The sequence below is a fragment of the Zalophus californianus genome, chromosome 12 (assembly GCF_009762305.2).
Source record: "Zalophus californianus isolate mZalCal1 chromosome 12, mZalCal1.pri.v2, whole genome shotgun sequence".
NCBI lineage: Eukaryota > Metazoa > Chordata > Mammalia > Carnivora > Otariidae > Zalophus > Zalophus californianus.
In genome coordinates, this window is record NC_045606.1 from 33,513,887 (window position 1) to 33,534,532 (window position 20,646).

General features: G+C 37.3%; 1 protein-coding gene across 1 annotated transcript in view; it reads left to right on the forward strand.

The window, feature by feature from the left end:
- The window catches only part of LOC118356127, a 63,419-nt gene extending 43,857 nt beyond the window's left edge, over positions 1 to 19,562 (forward strand). Inside the window, exons 7-9 of the mRNA XM_035723212.1 lie at positions 2,893 to 2,986; positions 4,298 to 4,411; positions 19,513 to 19,562. Coding sequence (XP_035579105.1) covers positions 2,893 to 2,986; positions 4,298 to 4,411; positions 19,513 to 19,562 — 258 coding nt within the window. The remainder of the gene's footprint in view (positions 1 to 2,892; positions 2,987 to 4,297; positions 4,412 to 19,512) is intronic.
- The last annotated feature ends 1,084 nt before the right edge of the window (positions 19,563 to 20,646 follow it).

Sequence of the window (20,646 nt, forward strand, 5' to 3'; positions counted from 1 at the left end):
TTTTCGTTCCCCTTACACTGTACTTACTTTTCACCGTCAGCTAGACTGTCTTCTAGTCCTTTAATCTCTCATTTTTCCTTCAGCTTATTGGCCCTCTCCTATGGACTCCTTCAAGCATCCTTCCTGTGAATTCTCATGGCTGTCCACTTGAATGAAATATTCTTCCACATTTCTTTGTTTGTTACAATGGAAATTTTCAAACATATAAAAGCAGAGAAAATGGTATAATAGAACTGTATACCTGCAAGATCCATCTTTTTTTTAACTTTTTTTTTGTTATGTTAGTCGCCATACAGTACTTCATTAGTTTTTGATGTAGTGTTCCATGAATTATTGTTTGCATATAACACCCAGTGCTCCCTTCAGTACATGGCCTCCTTAATACCCATCACCAGGCTAACCCATCCCCCCACCCCCCTCCCCTCTAGAACCCTCAGTTTGTTTCTCAGAGTCCATTGTCTCTCATGGTTCGTCTACCCCTCCGATTTCCCCCCCTTCATTCTTCCCCTCCTGCTATCTTCTTTCTTTCTTTCTTTTTTTTTTTTAACATATAATGTATTATTTGTTTCAGAGGTATAGGTCTGTGATTCAGCAGTCTTGCACAATATGCTGTTCCTCTGGATAATGTGAAGTTCTGCTCTTTGAAGACTTTTTAGACTTAGTTAAGGTGTTAGTCAAATCTTTTTGTGATATGTTACAGAAGCCCAGCTCAAACTAATTTAATAAACAGAAATCCAACTCAAACTGATTTTTATTGACTCACAAAAGTGGGAAGTCCAGGGATGGCCTTGGGATCATGCACAGCTAAATCTCCAAGGATGTTATTCCCATTTCCTCTCTTTTCATCTTTCAGCTCCGCCTCCCTCTGTGTATTGAACCTCCTTTTGTCCTATGGCAAATGTGGACATTTTCCATATAGCTCGAAAGAGCCTGGCTCCCAACAGATACCTCCCAATGTCTGTATACAACTTCAAAGAAAATTCTAATTGGCTTTATTTGGGTCTTCTGTCCAGTCCAGCACTAGTTACTGGGCCAGAGGGATGGGCTACCCTGAGTACCACTGACTGGGTTGGATGATTCCAGTAGGATAGAAATGGTGGAGCAAAGCTGACTGACAGCTGCAGAACCACTTAGAACTGAAGGATGACAGCCACAAAGGAGAGAAGGTGTGGTTACCAGAAGGACAAGGCTGGTGACACAAGCTGAGCAAAAGAGTAAAAACAAAAAACAAAAAACAAAAAAACTACCTTAGTCTACTGTATTTCACCCTTCAACTTTTCAGGATGTGAAGATCCTACTTTCCCTATCTCTGCATTTTAAAAAATGCTCCTAGCAAATAATACAAATAACCCTCAACTAAAATTGTCCTTCCCCAAAGTCAGTTAGTTATTGCCCTCTAGCTCTGTCTGGAATCTCAGAGCGGTGTGCATGATATGTGGATGTTCCGTTGACTGTCCCTGGCCAAGCAGTGAGTTATTGGTCACCAATCTGGCTGCCTTAGGCTCAACCTGTGAAGGAACTCCCTGTTCCATTGTTCTCTGAGCTTCTGTCAGAGAGAGGCACAGGAGAGAATGTCTCCTTTGGGGACTGCACTGCTTTAGGAGCTCACCTGATCTGGACTTGGTTACGGGGGCCTGGGAATCAGCTTAGCACTGAGTAACCACAAGGTCCTGTCTGACAGGTTCAGGTTTTTCTGGCAATTCATCTCCCATAAAAACCTGCTAGATGGCATGGATTTGATTCCTAGAAATGCTGAGAACTCTTAGCCAAGATGAGAAATCTCTGGGCTATAATCTGAATCTAGGCTTTGATTTTGCAGTTCTAGTCTTTAAGCAACAGTCTGAGAGGATAGGACCCATTCAACCTAAGTGACTCCATTTGACTTCTGGTCTTGGTTAACATGAGAGAAAAGCTGGCCTTTGATATACCTCCTGCTCTCAGGCAGTGACTAAGGGGTGGTTCTTTACTTGGAATGAGTCATTATCTCTGCTGGTCTCAGGATGTTCAGCAAGAAGTGATTTGGAGGGGTCTGGGATCAGTCTTATAAGATTGGTTACCTGCACAGAACCAGACTGATTAGGTTAGAATCCAAGTTCTTCTGTTCACTAGCTGTGTGACCTTATGTAAGTCATTTGACTGTTCTGTGCCTTATTGTCCTCATCTATAAAGTGGACATAATTTTTCTTAGCTCACAGGGTTACCATAAGGATGAAATGAGTTAATATATAAAAGGGCTTAGAATGATGCCCGTCACATGGTAGGCTCTATTTAAGTGACATTTTTACCACTCTGTCCTCATTTTTCTTTTTACTCTTCCAGATTCTAGTCTTATCTCCTGCAATGGTTTTCACCTTTATACCTTCCTTTTGCTTACTTCAGCAGGGGACTTAGAATTCACTTTTCCTATTTTTCACATGATTATCTCAACACCCAATGAGCAGAAGGGAGAAGGGCATGAGGTATGACTGATTGACAGCCCCACCAAGCCCACATGTAACGGAGGAATCCCCAGAGGAAGGAGTGAGTGTTATAGACAAGGGGAATGGGAATGAGTATTGAGGGGTGAGAGGGGGGGGGGGGAGAGAGAGAGAGAGAGAGAGAGAGAGAGAGAGAAACCCTATCTACTGTAGTTGTTATTACTACTTTATGAAATCATGTCTCAGGTTTAGTTCTCTAAACATAGAGCCTAAGAAAGGGATTCAGGTACATGTGATTTCTTGAATGATTGCCTTTAGCAAAATTCTATGGAATAAGAGTCTCAGGGCAAGAAAGGGACAAGAGCCAAGAAAAGATACAGTCTTGGGATGCCTGGGTGGCTCAGTCGGTTAAGTGTCTGCCTTCAGCTCAAATCATGAGGACATTGCTTTCATTTTTTTTTCTTTCCAAATACAGTGTTTTTGGTGCAGTGAAGAAGGGGCTTGCAAAAAAATGTGTTTTCCATATTTTGGGTGTCAATTCAGTTCTATATATTGGTCAAATTGTAGAGGTGAGTTGTCCTTATTTGAATTTTTGTGTACTTTTTCTCCAGTTAACTTGCAAATACTGTATTTCATCATATTTGGAGGATTATAAATTATTATATTTGCTTTATTAAAAATATAGCAAATCTGTTCATTGATGTTTCCCTGGATACAGGCTGATACTGGTTGTTTCCAACCAGTGTTGGTTCAAGCTAGGTCAACATTCATTCTGATTGGTGAGTACCTTACCATACCAGCTGTTGACTACTTTAAGTTTCAGCTCTAATGTACTCTAATGTATGATAACCATTACCCAGTGAAGGGAGGTGTTTCATGTTGTTTTAGGAACTCCAGGAGTTTCTTATACACTAGCCTTGGGGTGAGGACATATTGAAATATGCCCAGGAACATTACTCTAACTTACATTTCCTCAACTAATATAATCTATAATGACAGTTGCCATTCAGAACAGTGACTCCCTAGGACTGAACAAATTTTAATCATCTTTATATCCATAATGTGTTTTTTTGGTATGTTATATGGTACTTACCAAAGCATGGAATTGTACTAGAACCTTATAATAAGTTTCCAAAAAAGGTGAAATGAAAAGCTTTCCTAGTGAACCCTAACTATATGAGAAAACCCAATCTAGAATCTATGTTTATTTCTTAATTGAAGTGAAAAAAAAAACACATGAATTTTGCCCTCAATTCCCTGTTTTTTCAGGTACTATCAGGTATGTTTAAATCATAATTGATTGTAGCAAAGAGCTTATGAACAAGTAATGATTCATATATTCAGTGTGAATGGGAAGCCCAGTTTCCATTTCATGTTCTGTCCTTGTAGCTTCATTTTACGGATGTACACTGGGGGTGATGGAATCTGCAAATGCTAGAACTCTGCTCTCCCAGCAAGCATTTGTTGTCTCTTTGACAAGGAGCTCCTGAACTCAACAAACCTCCCCCTGCTATCTGCATGCATCTTTACAGAAACAGCAGACTGAGGAATCTGCTCCTTTCTGTTGAGATACTGCCTGGAATGAGTTTAGAGGGAAAATACAGGGAAAGAAATAAGCCAGTGGCCTAAGAGTTTACCAGTCTGGAGATGAAGGACATTAAATGCTACATCCTTTTAGCAGCTGATTCTTTTCTAATATTGGTGATTATTGTATTAATGGTAGTTTTACTGGAGTATATGATGATGTATGTTATACTGTTTTTCCATAACTTGTTAATTTGTATTTAAGAATCAAACTGCATGATACTAGAAAAGATAAAAATATAAGAAATTATTGCTCTTCTATTAACTTAAAATATATTTCTTTTCATGCATTTCAGTTGACATGTTTGGATTCCTGATGCTTCTACTCATCATAATATTAATTGCAGTACTCATTTGGTATTGCTGCATCTTTCACTATTACCTGCAGGAGTATGTTCATTTTCTCCTTAGTAAGAATGCACTTGGGGATAATATCACTGAAGAGAATGCTAAGCTAGTTATCAGGAAATGTTTTACCTTTTATATGTAATAAAAATAACATATCTATATGATAGGGGGAAAAAACATTCAGAAGGTAACAGAAGATTATCAAATGAAAAGGAAAATTTAACTTGCCCACTCCCCACTCTACCTCTTACACCTCCTCCCCAGAAGTAATCCTTCTAGTATGATTCTAATGCAGTTCTTCTTTTGGTTACTTCCTATATTTGAACAATATGGTTATGACTCCGTCTCATGATTTATTAACTTCAGATGTTATCTATTGAGTCCCCAGAATGAAAGCTGAAAATTTATCTTGCACTATCCATAGTCTTCTGTTATTTTGCTCTTAGTGGGTATTACCATTTTGTGATTTTTGAATTTTAACTATCATTTTTCATTCTTGGCTCTTAAGATTTCTAATATTTCTTCTATTGGTTATTGTTTCAACTTGATTGACTTGATTACTTTGAATAATTGGCTTAGTGCTCTGTCTCTGTATAATCAATTCTTCTCCCATTACTTAAATAAGAAAATTTGGAACCCTGTACTTCTGTCTATTCTTTCCTCCTTCTATCTCCTAAACTCTGTAAGCTTTCTCACTCATTTGACCTTTTTTTTTAAAAAGATTTTATTTATTTATTCGACAGAGAGAGAGAGAGACACACAGTGAGAAAGGGAGCACAAGCAGGGGGAGAGGAAGGGGGAGAAGCAGGCTTCCCGCTGAGCAGGGAGCCCGATGCGGGGCTTGATCCCAGGACCCTGGGATCACGACCCGAGCTGAAGGCAGACACTTAACAACTAAGCCACCCAGGCGCCCTCTCACTCGTTTGACCTTATCAAGTGTATAATGTTTACTTTCTGTTTGATAACTATATCTTTATATCCTGAAATGCTTACTCTATAGTTTGAATCTAAAATTTTAAAAATATAATAAACATAATTTTTAAAATCATGATTGTATAAATATTGCTCAGTAAAGACCAAACTGAAAATAGAAAATGTGATTCTATGTAATTAGCTGTATTACTTGAAAGAGAATTATGAGGTGTCTGATCAAATAGATTCTCTTTTCTTACTCTCCATTTCTCAAAATCATGCTACATTTCATTTTGTTTCATGTTTACATTGTGACTTTCTTCTACAGCTTTTGCATTTTTCTAGGGTTTTAAATTACCTTTATTATTTCCTTTCAAGAAGGACAGTCGTATATATCTATTCCTATCACTGTGATCATTCATCTTAGTATTTGGAAAAATATTTTCATTTTCATCTTATAGACACTCTTCTAAAAACCTGAGTTTTTGTTCTAATTTATAAAAATTAGTTTCTTTTCAGGGCTCTATTGAGCTAAAACAATTTTTTGGATCCTGTATCTTCCTCTTTTTAGAATTTTTTTCCCCTTTTACTGGAATATTCCTCAAGCAACTTTTTCAAAAGGAGTTCACAGAACATATGTAAAGTGTTTCCATAGTCCACACATGTTGAGAAATTTTTCTCCATTTTCCTTTAGCCAGCATTGCATTACTTTTTTTCCTTATATTGTACACCTTTTCCGAGAAAGACCCTTAGACAAGATAGAAAGACCCATAAATAAGGGTGCACACTAATAGGTTCATCTGCAAGGAAAATATGCCCTATGAAAAGATAAAGATTAGCTAAATGTCCTGTTTGTTTACCTGAGACCTCCACTTTGTCTAGGACTTCATATTTTTTTTGGCTTTGAGATTTTATATCTTTTCCTTATTAACAAACAAGAATAAAAGAAAATGTAAGATGGAAGATCATTTCTTACTCTTTACCTCTAGAACAAAAATATATCCAGAAGGAAGAACCAATAGGGTATATATTACATGTGTGGTAAGAGGATGTGGCAAATACATTGTTCTTTCCTTTTTTATATTTTCTTCCCAGGATTCTGGTATCTTTAAAGTGTCATCCCTTTTTTTGTATAGTGCTGAGTAAGGTGGCAAATTATGCCCACAAGAGAGTAGGGACCTGAGCAAATATACATCACTGAAGCTTCTTTTGTATGTAGTTTCAAAGCAAAACCCTGAAGCCTCTCAGCAAATACGGTCCAACAATTGCACTCAGTTCTGGTTAGCTCTGCTATTCACCCACCATCTCATCCTTTTCAGTTTCTTTTAGAGATCTAGATCTTGTTAATTCAATGAACACTGTATACTGTCAGAAGAATTTGTCATATTAAGGACTTATTGTACTCCATAATCCAAAAATCCTGGTTGCATTCCAGAAATAGTCATCTTTCATTTAAAAAACACCTTTGAATGACTAATGGAGCATCAAAGTATTGATGACTACCTGTGATCTAGTATTCTTTTTATTCAGCAGATGTGATTTAAAAGTTAAAGCACTTTTAAAAGTTCCAAATGTTAAATAATATGAATGTTTAACTGCTAATGTACTTAGTGCCTCCTTGACTCTCATCTATTTCAGCAAATATTTATTGAGTATTTTTTATGCCCTAGGCAGTGTTGTTGTCACTAAAAAAAAAGATCACATCCTTAGCTTCATGGTGAGGATATACTCTACTAAGGGGACACAGACAAGTCAACAAGCAATCGTTAATTCTATTGCTAACTTATTGATATTTTCAATGATATTCCATTTATTTTAATTGTGTTTTTCTTAAACACTAAAATCTCCATGGTGGATACATAAAAGGAGAATTTAATTTAATAAACCAATGGTAATAAAAAGTTGCATAAATGCAGTCTAATGTAATGAAATACAGTTGACCCTTGAACAACACATTTGAACTGTGTGAATCCACTTTTATGCAGATGTTTTCAATTAATACAGTGCCGTACTGTAAATGTATTCTTCCTTATTTTCTTAATAATGTTTTATTTAGCTTACTTTGTTAGAGTACAGTACATATTACATATAACATGCAAAATATGTGTCAATCAACTATGTTATCAGTGAGGCTCAATAGTAGGTTCTTAGTAGTTAAGTTTGAGGGGGTCAAAAGTTATACATGAATTTTCAACCATGTGATTAGCACCCCTAATTCCCATGCTGTTCAAGGGTCAACTGTAATTTCAATGATAACCTTAACTATTCTGACATAAACCTCATTAATTCTAAGTTCATCGTCATTTTGAACAGAGCTCAAGTCTGTGTTGCTGGAAGACTACGCACAGTTTATATTCACCGTGGGCCTACTGCTGGCAAGTGTTTTCATTTACTTGATGGGATGTCCCAGGCCCTCAGTAACCTGCAGATGGAAGTCTTGCCCTTACTTTTTTTTAGGCATCAAAATTAAAGTATGGGTAGAAAACACAATAGCAGATTTCTTTGTTCTAATTTCTAAGACACATTCTTATAACCTCAATAGTTAGTCTAGGATGGGTAAAACCACAATATTGATAGAGAAGAGGTAAAAATTTCCAATCCAAATGGGATATTAATAGATTTCCCAGTTCCCCCAACTCCCACTCCACAAAAGCAATTCAACAAAAGATGACATTTGCCTTGAGGAATTAATTTACTTCATCTTACCTAGTTGGCGGACCCTCTATCCACTCTTCTCAACTTGATTATTTAAACTTTCCCTTACTTACAAAATTCAAATCTTGGCTTCCTTCAGCTCACCATGCATAGCTCCTGGGCAGGTCCTCCTACTCCCCTGCTACCCAGGCCTGGATCCTAGAACCCCAACTGGAGTCAAAACTGTACCCTCCCCACCTCCTTTCACCTGGGTAATTGGACCATAAATAATTTTAGGTCAGAATATGGCTGAGGAAAGTGTTTTATAACTGAAATAAGACAACTACAAAGTGCTTCATAATTACTATTAAAAATAACTCTGGGGGTTATCCAGGTTTTTGTGCTGCTCTGGCCCTGTAGGACACAATACTAAATCTGAACAAGAAGCAGGGTGAAACTCGTAGGGGTAAGGATGAAAGGTCAAACACATACACATTCCATTGCCAACTCCTAGATCTTCTTATGTAAAAATTGTGTGTTTTTTTTTTTGTAAACAGGATCATGAGGTGTTCCAAAAAGCTATTTGAGTTGGGGAGCTGAAGTTCAGGGTGATTGCTGTTTCCTGGGGTTGAAATCAAACCGGAGGACTGCAGAGAATAGCTCTGTGTTTCAGTTTTTCTCCCTCCATTTAAAACGTCACAGCAAACTGGGCTAGGAGAAATGTTTTGAAAAGAGCACAAGGTTGGGTTGTATTTATTTTGGTAGAAACAGTTATCTATTCACAGATTGAGAACAATTAGTTACACTAGATTCATTGTAGGGACTACAATATAATCAAATTAACAAGGCAGGATTATTTTCCGCCCAAGTGAATAAACTGCAAACCCGGGGGGAATGCTTGTATTAAAGGGTTGAGTAAAGGAGACAGGATTCTTCAAAAGGAATTGAAGATGGAAAAATGGGAGATAGTGGTGTCATAGAGATCAAAAAAGGAGGGTCTGAATATGGAGGGAGAGAGATTCATGGGTGTTCTTTGGATTTACAAATTGGGGAGTTACTGGTAACCTATTTGCATGTGATTGTCTAATGAGCATTTATTTGAGACATAGAATAAGCGGACTTCTGATTTATGGAAGAGGAAAATAAGGAACCTTATACACTCTGTATTATTTGACCATGATGCTCCTCACCCACAGTCGTTTTCCAGGAGTGGTGGTAATATCCCCTCACTTAGTCCTTGGTCTATACTTCTCTAGCAAGTGAACTCAGAAGATGATTTGCTGGGATTATGGATTCATTGATCATCCACAGGTTTTCTGTCACTGGAGACAACTAGTCTTGTGGTCACCACAAAATATTTGACCTTTTCCTCTTTGCTAAATCCATACCCAAGTCAGTTAAGACCTTAAGTCTTTTGGAGCCCTAAATGTTAAAATCACAGTAATATTAAAATCTCAGAGTAGAGATCATATTGTTATTTACAAATATTTTGTGTTTAGCATTTTAAAAATCAGCTAAGTCATCATTGACTTTTCAGAAAGACTTTGTAAAGGTAAATTGATTTTCTTTTTTCATAGGATATGATGAATAGATAACTGGAAAAGATAGATTTCCAGAGAGAAAAAGAGGGTTTCTTCAATGGTAAGCTTCCCAGTTGTATTGTATGAATTGTCTGCATGCCTTTTCCCTCCTCCTATTAAGCAACTTTTAAGAAATGTAATCAGAGTTAATTAAGAAAGTTGAAACCAAATCTGTAAAATGTAAATGATTTTCAATGCCTGAAAATATGTAATAGAAGGCAGCAGAAAAAGGAGATATAACAGCTCCTCAGTCAGGCTGCCTTCGTTGAAATCTGGGCTTCATTGACTAAGTATGTCATATTGGACAACTAACTAAATCTGTCTCTGCTTTAGTTTCCTCATTTGTTAATATTAGCTAATAATAGTGACTAAATCATTGGGTAGCTCTGAGGACAAAATGAGATTTTACAGGTAAAATTTTTAGAATTTTCCCCGCCATTGTTACTACTGTTACCACCAATGTTACTAGAGTAGTCACAGAATCTTGGCACTTATATCTCAGGGTATGAAGGTCATCCTGCCCAAACCCTCATCCAGTGCTAGGACCCTCTTATCAACATCTCTAGCCTGTTGGATGATGAGCAGCTTGGGACTGTCACTTGGATGGAAACAGTTACTAATTTGGCTTGGTGTGTGTGTGTGTATACCGCATGCAAAGTAATTCATGAATTTACAATGATTTCCTCTTGATTTTCTTTCACCTTAGTTTTCCCCTCCTCTCCCTTCCCCTCCCCACCCTTCCCCTTCCTTCGCTTGTCTTTCATCCTTTTTCCCTTTCTTTTTCTTTTTCTTTCTTTCCTTTCTTTCCCCTTCCTTCCTTCCTTCTTTCCTCCCTCCCTTCCTTCCTTCCTTCCTTCCATCCAGAAGCGGACTCATCAAAGAGGAACTTGATGATAATAGGATTGTTTTAAAATGTTTTATGTCTTCTCATGCTACGTTGTTGTCTAACTTTTGTATCAGAGCATTTCACTTTGAATCAAAATGCTATTGCAGGGTGGGGGTATTATTGCAGAAGAGCTTTCAGGATACAGTTGACCCTATGATAATCATATAAAGACTTTAAGTGCATAATATAAAAGGCAATATTTAATGCTTTTTGGTTAGATATTATGTTAAAAATAAAACAGTGAAACATTTAAAAAATTAGACTTTTAAAAAATAGACAAAACTTCTATATGGCAACACCTTAAAATCTTAGAATAACACATTAAAAACATACTAGCACAAATTATAGAACTACTTACAGATTCTTTTTCATATCTAATTAGTCAACTTAAAGAAAAGATAGGGAATTCTATTGAGAGAAAAGAAATTGACCAGGCTTGTTAGGACACAGGACTGTGAGGAGAGAGACCTAAAGAGTAAGACTGGGACTGGGGAAGCTTTCGTTTGGGTGATGAGAAAGCATTTGAAGAAAGCAGCTGTCTTAAACTGGGTTCCCTGGTAAATAGGCTCCAAGGCAGAGATTGGCCTACAGGGCTCTACTGGGGAATACTTGTAGGAATAACACTTGTAAGAGAGATAAACAGACTTGGGCAGGGGGAAGAGTTGAATCGTCATACGGTCACTACCTGGGACAATCTTATGGTGAGCTCTGGAACCTGGATGGCGTCCCTAATTGAAGCACAGGAGCCCAAACCCCAAATCAACCATCCTTAGATGTGGGATGCTCTCTAAAAGGAGGCTTAGGGGCACCTGGGTGCCTCAGCCATTAAGTGTCTGCCTTTGGCTCAGGTCATGGTCCTGGGATCCTGGATCGAGCCCTGTATCGGGCTCCCTGCTCAGCGGGAAGCCTGCTTCTCCCTCTCCCACTCCCCCTGCTTGTGTTCCCTCTCTCGCTGTCTCTCTGTCAAATAAATAAATAAAATCTTTAAAAATAAATAAATAAATAAAAGGAGGCTTAATGTTGAGTGAAGCAACTCCCTTTGAAGGCAATACCCAAAAAGAGCCTGGCAGCTAGAAGAATGAGTGCCTTGATCCTGAAAGGGTGGGCTGGGTAGTGCACAGTAGCATCTACCACAGCAGTTGTCATTGGTTTGGGGGAATACTAAGAATAGTGATGCTGGGAAGACAGGATTTTGAAGTGTTCTATTGCTCATTAAGGGCACAATCCTCCTTCACCACTTAAATGCTTTCTATACAACCTAAGTAAATATTTACATTTCTTTTAATTCTATTTTTCCGTTGTTATTGAATTGATGATGGTGATGATGGGGAGGATGATTTGACCCAATGCAGAGATTGGGTCAATGTGACCAGCTTTATTTTCAGGTTAGATAAATTTTGGAATGGGATTAGTTGTGATACTGACTGAGAAGGGGAAGATATGTAAACTGATGATGATAGGTTTACTTGAAAAAGAAGGTAATTGAAAAATGGGATGTCTTGAAGAAGTAGAAGCAAGCAGATCTAAAGGGACCGAAACTGGGGGAGTAGATTGTGGCCAGAGAGTATAATCTCCTTCTAGAACATTGAGAGATGCAACAGTTTAGAAGACAGAATAGCATTTTCTATGAAGGACCAGATAGTAAATATTTTAGGCTTTTGGGGTCTTACCTTCTACTCATTTGCTGTCATTGTGCAAAATCAGCCATAGACAATACATAAACGAATACACATGACCGTGTCCCAATAAAACTTTATTTACAAAAACATGCAGAGGGCCAGATTTGGTCTCAGTCATCGTTTGTGAACCCCTGGTTTAGATGACAAAAAAAGACCGCTGAATGGCTGTGTTTGACTAAATTGTTACACTGATTTGTGACTATATATATATATATTTTTTTTTTTTCTTTTTAGAGAGAGAGAGAGAGTGTGCGCACTAGCAGGAGAAGGGGGAGAGGGAGAGAGAGAGAATCTTTAGTGGGCTCCACGCTTAATGTGGAGACCAACAGGGGCTCTATTTCACACCCCTGAGATGAGATCATGACCTGAGCCAAAAATCAAGAGTCAGATGCTTAAATGACTGAACCACCCATGCACCACTGTGACAGTTTTTTTTTTAAAGATACCAAATAAAATAGCCAAAGGAAGATACAAAGAGAAAGCTAGAATAAAGTAGCCACATGTAACTCATAATGCCATCCCTTCTGTCCCATGCTTGATTATGCACAGCCTTTCACTTCATGATTTCCTAAGTTCTTCATGCTTCACATTTATATGCTTATTTTGGAAATAATCAGTTTTTGAGATAGAAGCAATGATTAATCCAACCAACATGTGCCACCCTGATAAATCCAAATGGGTTTCAACAAACACATCATAAGAAGTAGCTAATCTCATGATAAGAAATGTAGCAGCAACCCAAAGGAATAGATTAGACTTCAGGAATACACGTGACAGGGAAGGGATCTTTCCACTTAATTTGTGTGATTTTTGACAAATCTTTTACCCTCCTGTACTTTATTATGCAGCTATCTGATAAAAACACATTTGGTTCTTTTCCAGAGTTTTGAAATCTACATGACACATTTTAAAATCATTTGAAAACGATGTTCAGTGCCTTTTTGGAATAACGCAGTATTTTTCACATCTAAGTAGCCACCCGGCCAAATCCACAAACAGGGATGTTATTAAGGAAAGCCTTTGTTGGACTGTAGGGGAGAAGAGATGATCCTAACAATCACAATTGTACAGGCAGTAGAGATCTGCTTCAGAATTTCATTCACTGTTATAATTTCGATGCCCGAGTAATTAAAAAGGGGAATCAGAAGGCTTTATGTCTCTTAGCTGTCTTTTGGGAAACATATGCTGTTGAATTACATATTAGGCATACCAGAGCCTAATGAGCAAATTGTGACTGATAATCAAGGAGAAAGTCTTAACCTGGGTGTCCTTCTGGTGGAGGAGAGCGACAGTTAAAAGGCTGAGGGTGAGTGGCAGAATGACAATAGCTTTGTTAACCTGACTCTGTAGATGAGATGATCATTGCCTGAAATGCCAGCGTCTGGTTGGCTGTAAGAAAATGCCTTTTTCTCCCTCCATTTAAATGGTAATTACACATTTATAATGCATTGCAAGTGTGTCTAGTTTTACTCAGAATCCTCTGGGAGCTCTAGAAACTAGTACTTTTATAACGATGGATACTCTTTTGGAGTTATTTCTTTGCTTGGGATGATTTTGTTTTTATTAATTTTCAACATTCACCTGCATTTTCCCCCTTCAAAACCAATAGGATTTTCCCAATCGAATAGTAGCATTGGCAAAATTGAATAATGACATTCAAGTCATGTAACATTAAATAATATCTGTATTTTAAATATCTTTTAATTATCTTGGTAGTTACTGCATGCATGTTAATTTGGTATTGAGTATTGTTTTCTCATAAATAAGTCAGGCAATTTCTAGTAAAATCACCATCCCCTAATTTTTCCTTTTCCAAAATTATATTCTTGTATTCCTTTAAAATCTAATGGTTAATTCTGATACTGCATATTTCCTTTTCCCTCTCTTCTCTCTGTGCATGGCATTTAGTTCAGATTCATTTTGGCATTTATATCAGTACCCACTTATTTCTTTAGGTGTAGTATTTTATCTTGACCTTCCAAGCTGAATGCAATAGAAGCACCAAGCAAAACATAAGGATCTGGAGAAATTAATAAAGACAAGTACTAAATATAGATCCCTCAGCATGTTCCTGACCTAGTGTTATTTACATAAGCAATCATTTTCTATCAATAACTTATCTTTCTGATATCAAGATCATTTTAATGTAAAACTCCATCAAATTCTTGGAAGAACAAGCTTTTTTTTTTGGACAAGTTATTTATAGGATTACGTAAGATTGTGTAGTCAATATGTAAAGAAAAAAGTTGACAGAATATAATGCAGGAGTAACATTTTTTCTATAAATGTATACAGTGATGGTTCTAGCAAAAGGATATCTAAATGAAATAAAACCACATAAATGAAACCCTGTGACTAATAAAATAATAATTATTATTATAATTGGAAAGGCAGTAGTATTTTTTTTTTCTTAAGGGACTCCTCCTAAAATATGACAAGTGCTTTTTTTTGGTTGGGGGGGGCAGGGGAGTTAAGCAGTCAGGTTTAAAAGTTGCATCTGGAATGTATTAGCTGTGAGATCTAAGGTAAATAGCTTAACATCTCTGAGCTTTGATTTCTTGATGCATATAGGAATAATAATAATCATTTTGCAAAGAAGCTTAGGAATAATGTAGGAAAAGCTCCTGGAATATAATATATAATCAACAAACGCTAGCTCTTGAGCAGGGGAGAGAGCCAGACAACATACCACCATCAAGTAGAAAGAGTCCAATCCCCAAACCAGCAAGCTCCTGGGTTCTATTCTCTGCCCAACACCTGTTAGCTAGTTAATACTGAGCAAATTATTTAAATAGTAAGTCTTCCTGTCTAAAAGGGAAATAATAAAACTATGAAAGTTGTGTGAGAAGTAACTTAAATACTGTATGTAAAGCACTTTTTTATAGTACCTGGCACCTAGTAAGTACTCAATAAAGGGTTCTATTATTGCATATTATAAGCCTATAACGTCACTATAGTTCTGTAGGCACTTGGGAACATGTAAAGGAACCTTAGAGGGTAACTTGAGACACTTTAAAATCTTTTAAGGAAGATAAGACCTTGAGATAAGTATAAGTTTCCATAGTATAAAATATAGTAGGTTCCATAATGGGGGTCCATAGGTACCTGAGAGATGAGTTAAAGTCTAGAGAACCTGTGTTTGCGGGATCAAGTAGTACTACATGGTGGCCATTGTTGCATCTCAGCTGAGTTTGAGGGTGGGCAGCATATCTACAGGCAGAGACTGGAGCTTGTTAGGGGGAGAATGTTTGGAAGAGGAAGCAGAATGTGCAATAATGGTCACGAAAGTGAAAAAGGACAGATTATATGTGAGTTTTGGTGAGAAGGAGGAAGTTTTTATGTTGAATTTGTGGTAATAGCAAGTTACTAATGCATGTAGACACTCCAGAGTTGAGAGCATGGTTGCGGAGAGCATCTGCCTGGCTCAGTCAGAGGAGCCCGCGACTCTCGATCTTAGGGTCGTGAGTTTGAGCCCCACGGTGGGTGTGGAGATTACTTAAATAAATAAAACTTAAAAAAATAAAAAGGACAGAGAGTTGGGAGCATGGGTGTGGCATGGAGGAAATTTGAGCTGGAGACCTAAAAGAGGAAACAGTGTATATGTAGCCACGGGTGTGGGTGAAAATACTGTGGTGTGTGTCAAGAGAGAACAGAAGGGCAAGGATGGCTCCTTCAGGACAGCCTTAATCTAGGATGTGGCAAGAAGATGGAGGAGCAACTCACACAGTGAGCGAACCAGGAGGTAGTAATGCTAAGGTGTAGGATAAGGGCAGTCAGAAGCACCACATACATGCCACAGGCAAGAGGTCTCCATACACATAGTCTGTTTTGTAAACTCCAGTCATGTTTTTATACTATTAAGATGTTTCAGGATACTGAATAGCACTTTGCTAAGTACTAGGCTCTATGGTAGCCGAAAATAGGTTATAGCTTTCTAAAGTGCCTTAAATTTCAGGATACATTTTCTGTCCTATGGGAAGGGCCATGCACAATAAATGGTTTATCTGACAGGATACAGTTTGCCTGGAGCATCATGTAGAATCTGAGCAATGCACAGGCTCAGTGGGAAAGAACACTGAGATCTATTAGCAATATCTCCACTCTGAAAGGGGTAGGGAATACTGTTTCTAAGTTGGTCTTCTCTTGATTAGATGCTTTCTAAGCTATTGTGAAAACTCTAAATTTCTATGGTTTTCAGAACCCCATTTATCATACGCATCAACTAAAAAAAATTAAAAAGGCAAATGACTCTTCATGATTTTGTAGCCCAGCTTTCCAGTGCTAGGACTTGTAAAATGAAGCTGGATTTTGGGCTTTCTAGAGTGAATAAATGAAATGAAAAAAAAATTATGTGTATTCAGCAGAATACAGGAGAATGACTGCACACCTTCAACTCAGCTTTTAACTACTTAATGCAAGTGTGAAGTGCGTATGTGTGCCTGTGTATGTCTGTGTGTTTTTAGTTGTTTGGGACTTTAGATAAATGTTCTAATGGGAGTATGGTGGGACTATGTAAAGGGAATTGAAAGTAATTGCTTTTTACTGTAAGATGAAGAAAGGTTATTTAAATTTCTCTAGTCAAGGACTTTGATTATAGAAAACCACAGGCAGGGAACATAAAGAGCAAACGCTGAGTTGAATTATTCACTGAGGGGAATTTATGGTAACCACATTAATAATGTTTTAGATGAGACTCTCCACTGTTCTATGTGAATAACTGATGTAGAGAAACTTCTATTTTATAAGTACTCCTTATCAAAGAAATTTGCTGTCTTTTTTAATGACTCACTAGGTTAATTTTATTTTTAATAAGCCCAATACAGAATAGATTGATTCATTTTATTTTTTCTTAATTAAAACATTTTTAAAAATTTTTTTTAAACTTTCATTTATTTATTTGAGAGAGAGAGCGCAAGTGAGAGAGCACAAGCCGGAGGGAGCAGCAGAGGAGAGGGAGAAGCAGAGTCCCCACTGAGCAGGTGCGGGCCTTGATCCAAGATCACGACCTGAGCCTAAGGCAGCCGCCCAACCAACTGAGCCACCCAGGCACCCCTAAAATATTTTTTATTGAAGTATAGTTGACAAGCAATGTGCTATTAGTTTTAGGTGTACCACACAGTGATTTGACGACTCTATCTATACATTATGCTGTGCTCACCAAAAGGGTAGCCTCCATCTGTCATCATACAAGGCTATTATGGGACCATTGACTCTATTCCCTTTGCTGTGCCTTTCATCCCTAAAATTTACTGTTCTCAGTCTTGAAAAGGTTGTACATAAACACTCTTGGAAAATACCATTATAATTTAAATACCTACTAGAATTAATTTTAAAATGATTTCCTTTGCGGAATTCTAGTGCTCTATAGCCTCTCGTATTTCTTCTAACGTATTTACTGTGTTGTAAGACTATACCAATCATTTCATCTCTGTGTCAGAATATAAACCCCTTGAAGGCAAGGGCGCTATTTTATCACCAAACCATTGATGTCACTTGTGTGTAGTGCCCAGCTGCTCTCTAGTCCTCTCTGACTTTTCCTTGTGTCCACTGCTATTTTCAACCCCTCTGACAAAAGTGTAAGACATGGTGCCTGCCCTCAAAAAACTTAAAATCCAGTTGCTGAGAGAATAACCACCAGAAATAGATAATGAAGTGGGGAGATAACCAAAAACTTAGAGAATAGGTCCGAAGTAATTATCATCTTAAAATCTTAATTATATTTTCATTCCTTTTTGGACAACAGATAAATTCTCAGTGATAAGGCAAGGGCTTTCCCTATTTGGGCTCAAGGGATGGGACAACATGTAAAAACTCTACTATCTCTATCTCCTGTGCACGCTTAGTATCTCTTTTCCTTGTATCTTTGTTCTATTTTCTTTCTGATAAGGGCCTCTGGCACCAGTTCCTGGTACTCATTTGTCAAAACTCTAACTTTTTTTCAAATGTCACCTTAATGTCACCTTCAACCAAATTTTCCCAGACTCCCTTCAGCAAATGTTGCCTTTCCCCTCTGAATCCCTTTCCCTTTCCCCCCACTCATGCTCACATGCGCATTCTCTCTCTCTCTCAAATAAATAAAATCTTAAGAAAAAGAGAAATGAATAAATTCTGAGGATCTAATATATGGCATGGTGATTATAGCTAATAATACTGTATTATATACTTGAAAGTTGCTAAGAGAGTAGAACTAAAATGTTCTCACACAAAAAAGAAATGCTAATTATGTGAGCTGATGGAGGTGTTAGCTAAGGCTCTGGTGGTAATCATTTTGCAATATATGAGTATCAAATCAACACACTGCACACCTTAAATTTCACAGCGTTGTATGTCTATTATATCTCAGTAAAACTGGGAAAAGAAAGAAAGACAATGATCCCAGCGTAGATACAAAAAAAGTGAGGAGCAAAGGAATATAATTCTGGGAAGAAAAGATGGGACTGAAATTTGAGGGAGGGGGGCGAGGTGGGGAACCTGCTTGAGATAAATAGGAAGGACCTCCTTGAGGGAGGTCTTTAATCAAAGACCAAAATATGATAGGGAGTTAGCCAGGAGCAAGGTAGGGGGAAGGAACATTACCAGGTGGAGACCGGGATGAGACAGAGATTGGCGTTTTGGAGAAACTGAAGTTCAGCATGGATGGAGTGAGCAAGGATCGGATAGTGTGGGCATTTATAGGCCATTAGAAGGAGTTTGGGTTGCACTAGACTTGACTGAGAGGGTGTGATTCTCAGCTGGGTTTAATAAGCCTATGTTAATGTAGGGGAGTAGGTATTTGAGATGGAAGAGCAAAGTCACGGGATTGTGATGAAGAATAGTGTCAGGGAAGGCAAGAAATAATCTGAAGAGGAGCTGATTGGTGCATATGAGAAGCTTCTCTTTGGGAGGGCATCATGCTATATATATTACGTGTATATATACACGTATATATGTATATATATATATACACGTAATATATATATACATATATATACGTGTATATAAATAACACAGCAACGGCCTCACAGTAACCAACTTTGACGGGCTCTTTCTCAGAGCAGACAAAAAGTCAAGCTGACGTGGTGACCTTTTGGAAGAGATGGTTTCTTTTCTGAGAAGAACCTTTTCGGGGAATATTTGTGCTGAGTGAGCTTTCTGACCCTCGGGCAGGGTGCATAAATGCTCTCCTTCACGAACATTCAACTCTTTTCCTTTCATGTCCGCAGAAGGAAATAAATCATTTATGTTAGTTTTGGTAACTGAAGGCTTTTCAGTTCCAATTTACCCCCGTGTGTGTGACTAACTTGAGTTGATAGTCATTATTAGCCATGCACAGCTTTTCAGTGGATGGACCATGAGTTGGAAAGTATTACACTTCTGTGAAAATTGGTGTAAAGGCCTTGAATTTAAGCTTTCTAGTCTAAACATGAAACCTGAGAATTTACAATTTACATTGTATTACATTTTCAATAATGACTGTGTCGTTTTTCTTTCAGGCTTCCTTCAGGATTTTAATCATCCTTACAGTCTCTTTGAAAATGATTGAACTTTCAAATTCCCTTAAGTTAAAATTTTAAATTATATTGAACGTTTTTGTAGAGCATTTCATTACTTTTACATTATGACTTGTTCAGTAATTTGAGATCATAAGGGTTGAAAAAGCTCTTGAGACAAGATTTTATGGTTAATTTAAAAACTTTTTAAAAACTTCTGAATCATCTCCTTCCTAACTAGTTTTACAATCTTAATGTTCTTTTCTTGGAACATAAAGTGGTATAAATAAAGAAAGTTCAAACTTCCAACATGTAAATTTAAATATGGCATAGGGATTGGAGGCTACACCCAAGATTACGTATGACGTTGTTGTTTTCTAATCAGTGTTACCAGACAATAAGCACTTGAATTCTAATTTTGTTTATATTTATTATTACCAAAAAAACCCTGCTCCACTATTCAAAAGCTTCCCTGGAATAGCAAATCTGAGGTAATGATTGATATCATTAGTATCTGTATTGATGACACTTTGGGTGGATTAATGACAACATATTTTTAATGCTGTAGATACTTTAAAATAAAAAAGGTGAAGACTCTTAACAATTTAAGGAAAATACTAGAGGATTTTTTTAATAGAGCAAAATTATGCCAGACTACCAATACCAGGTAGTTTCTTCATTAAAATTCAGTAATGTTTTGATACATTAATTATTAAGTGTGTTTCACCAACTTTTTTTTAACTTCTGCCTTTTAGGCAAAATTTGGAAGATGAAGCATAAACTTATATTTGATATTGTTGCTATTTGCTGTACTTTGATATAAAACTAATGTGGCTTTAGTTAAATTTGACAGGGGAGGGAGGATCATCTGATATCAAAAATTGTGAAGAAAATGATCCATTGTCATAATGAGGATGAATAAAGCTTGATTCTATATATTTAGACTCCCCCCCCCCCCGCCAAGATATCAAGACTGGAATTACTAGAGCTAGGAGAAACCAAATTTGTCTAAGTTGAGGTGGCCATAACATCCAGCAAGACAGATCTTGCGCTGGATCAAAGATTGATTTCTTTGTTTGGCAGAAAATTTGACTTTGGTTGAAGAACTGAAGCAGCAATATAGAAATAAGTAATTTG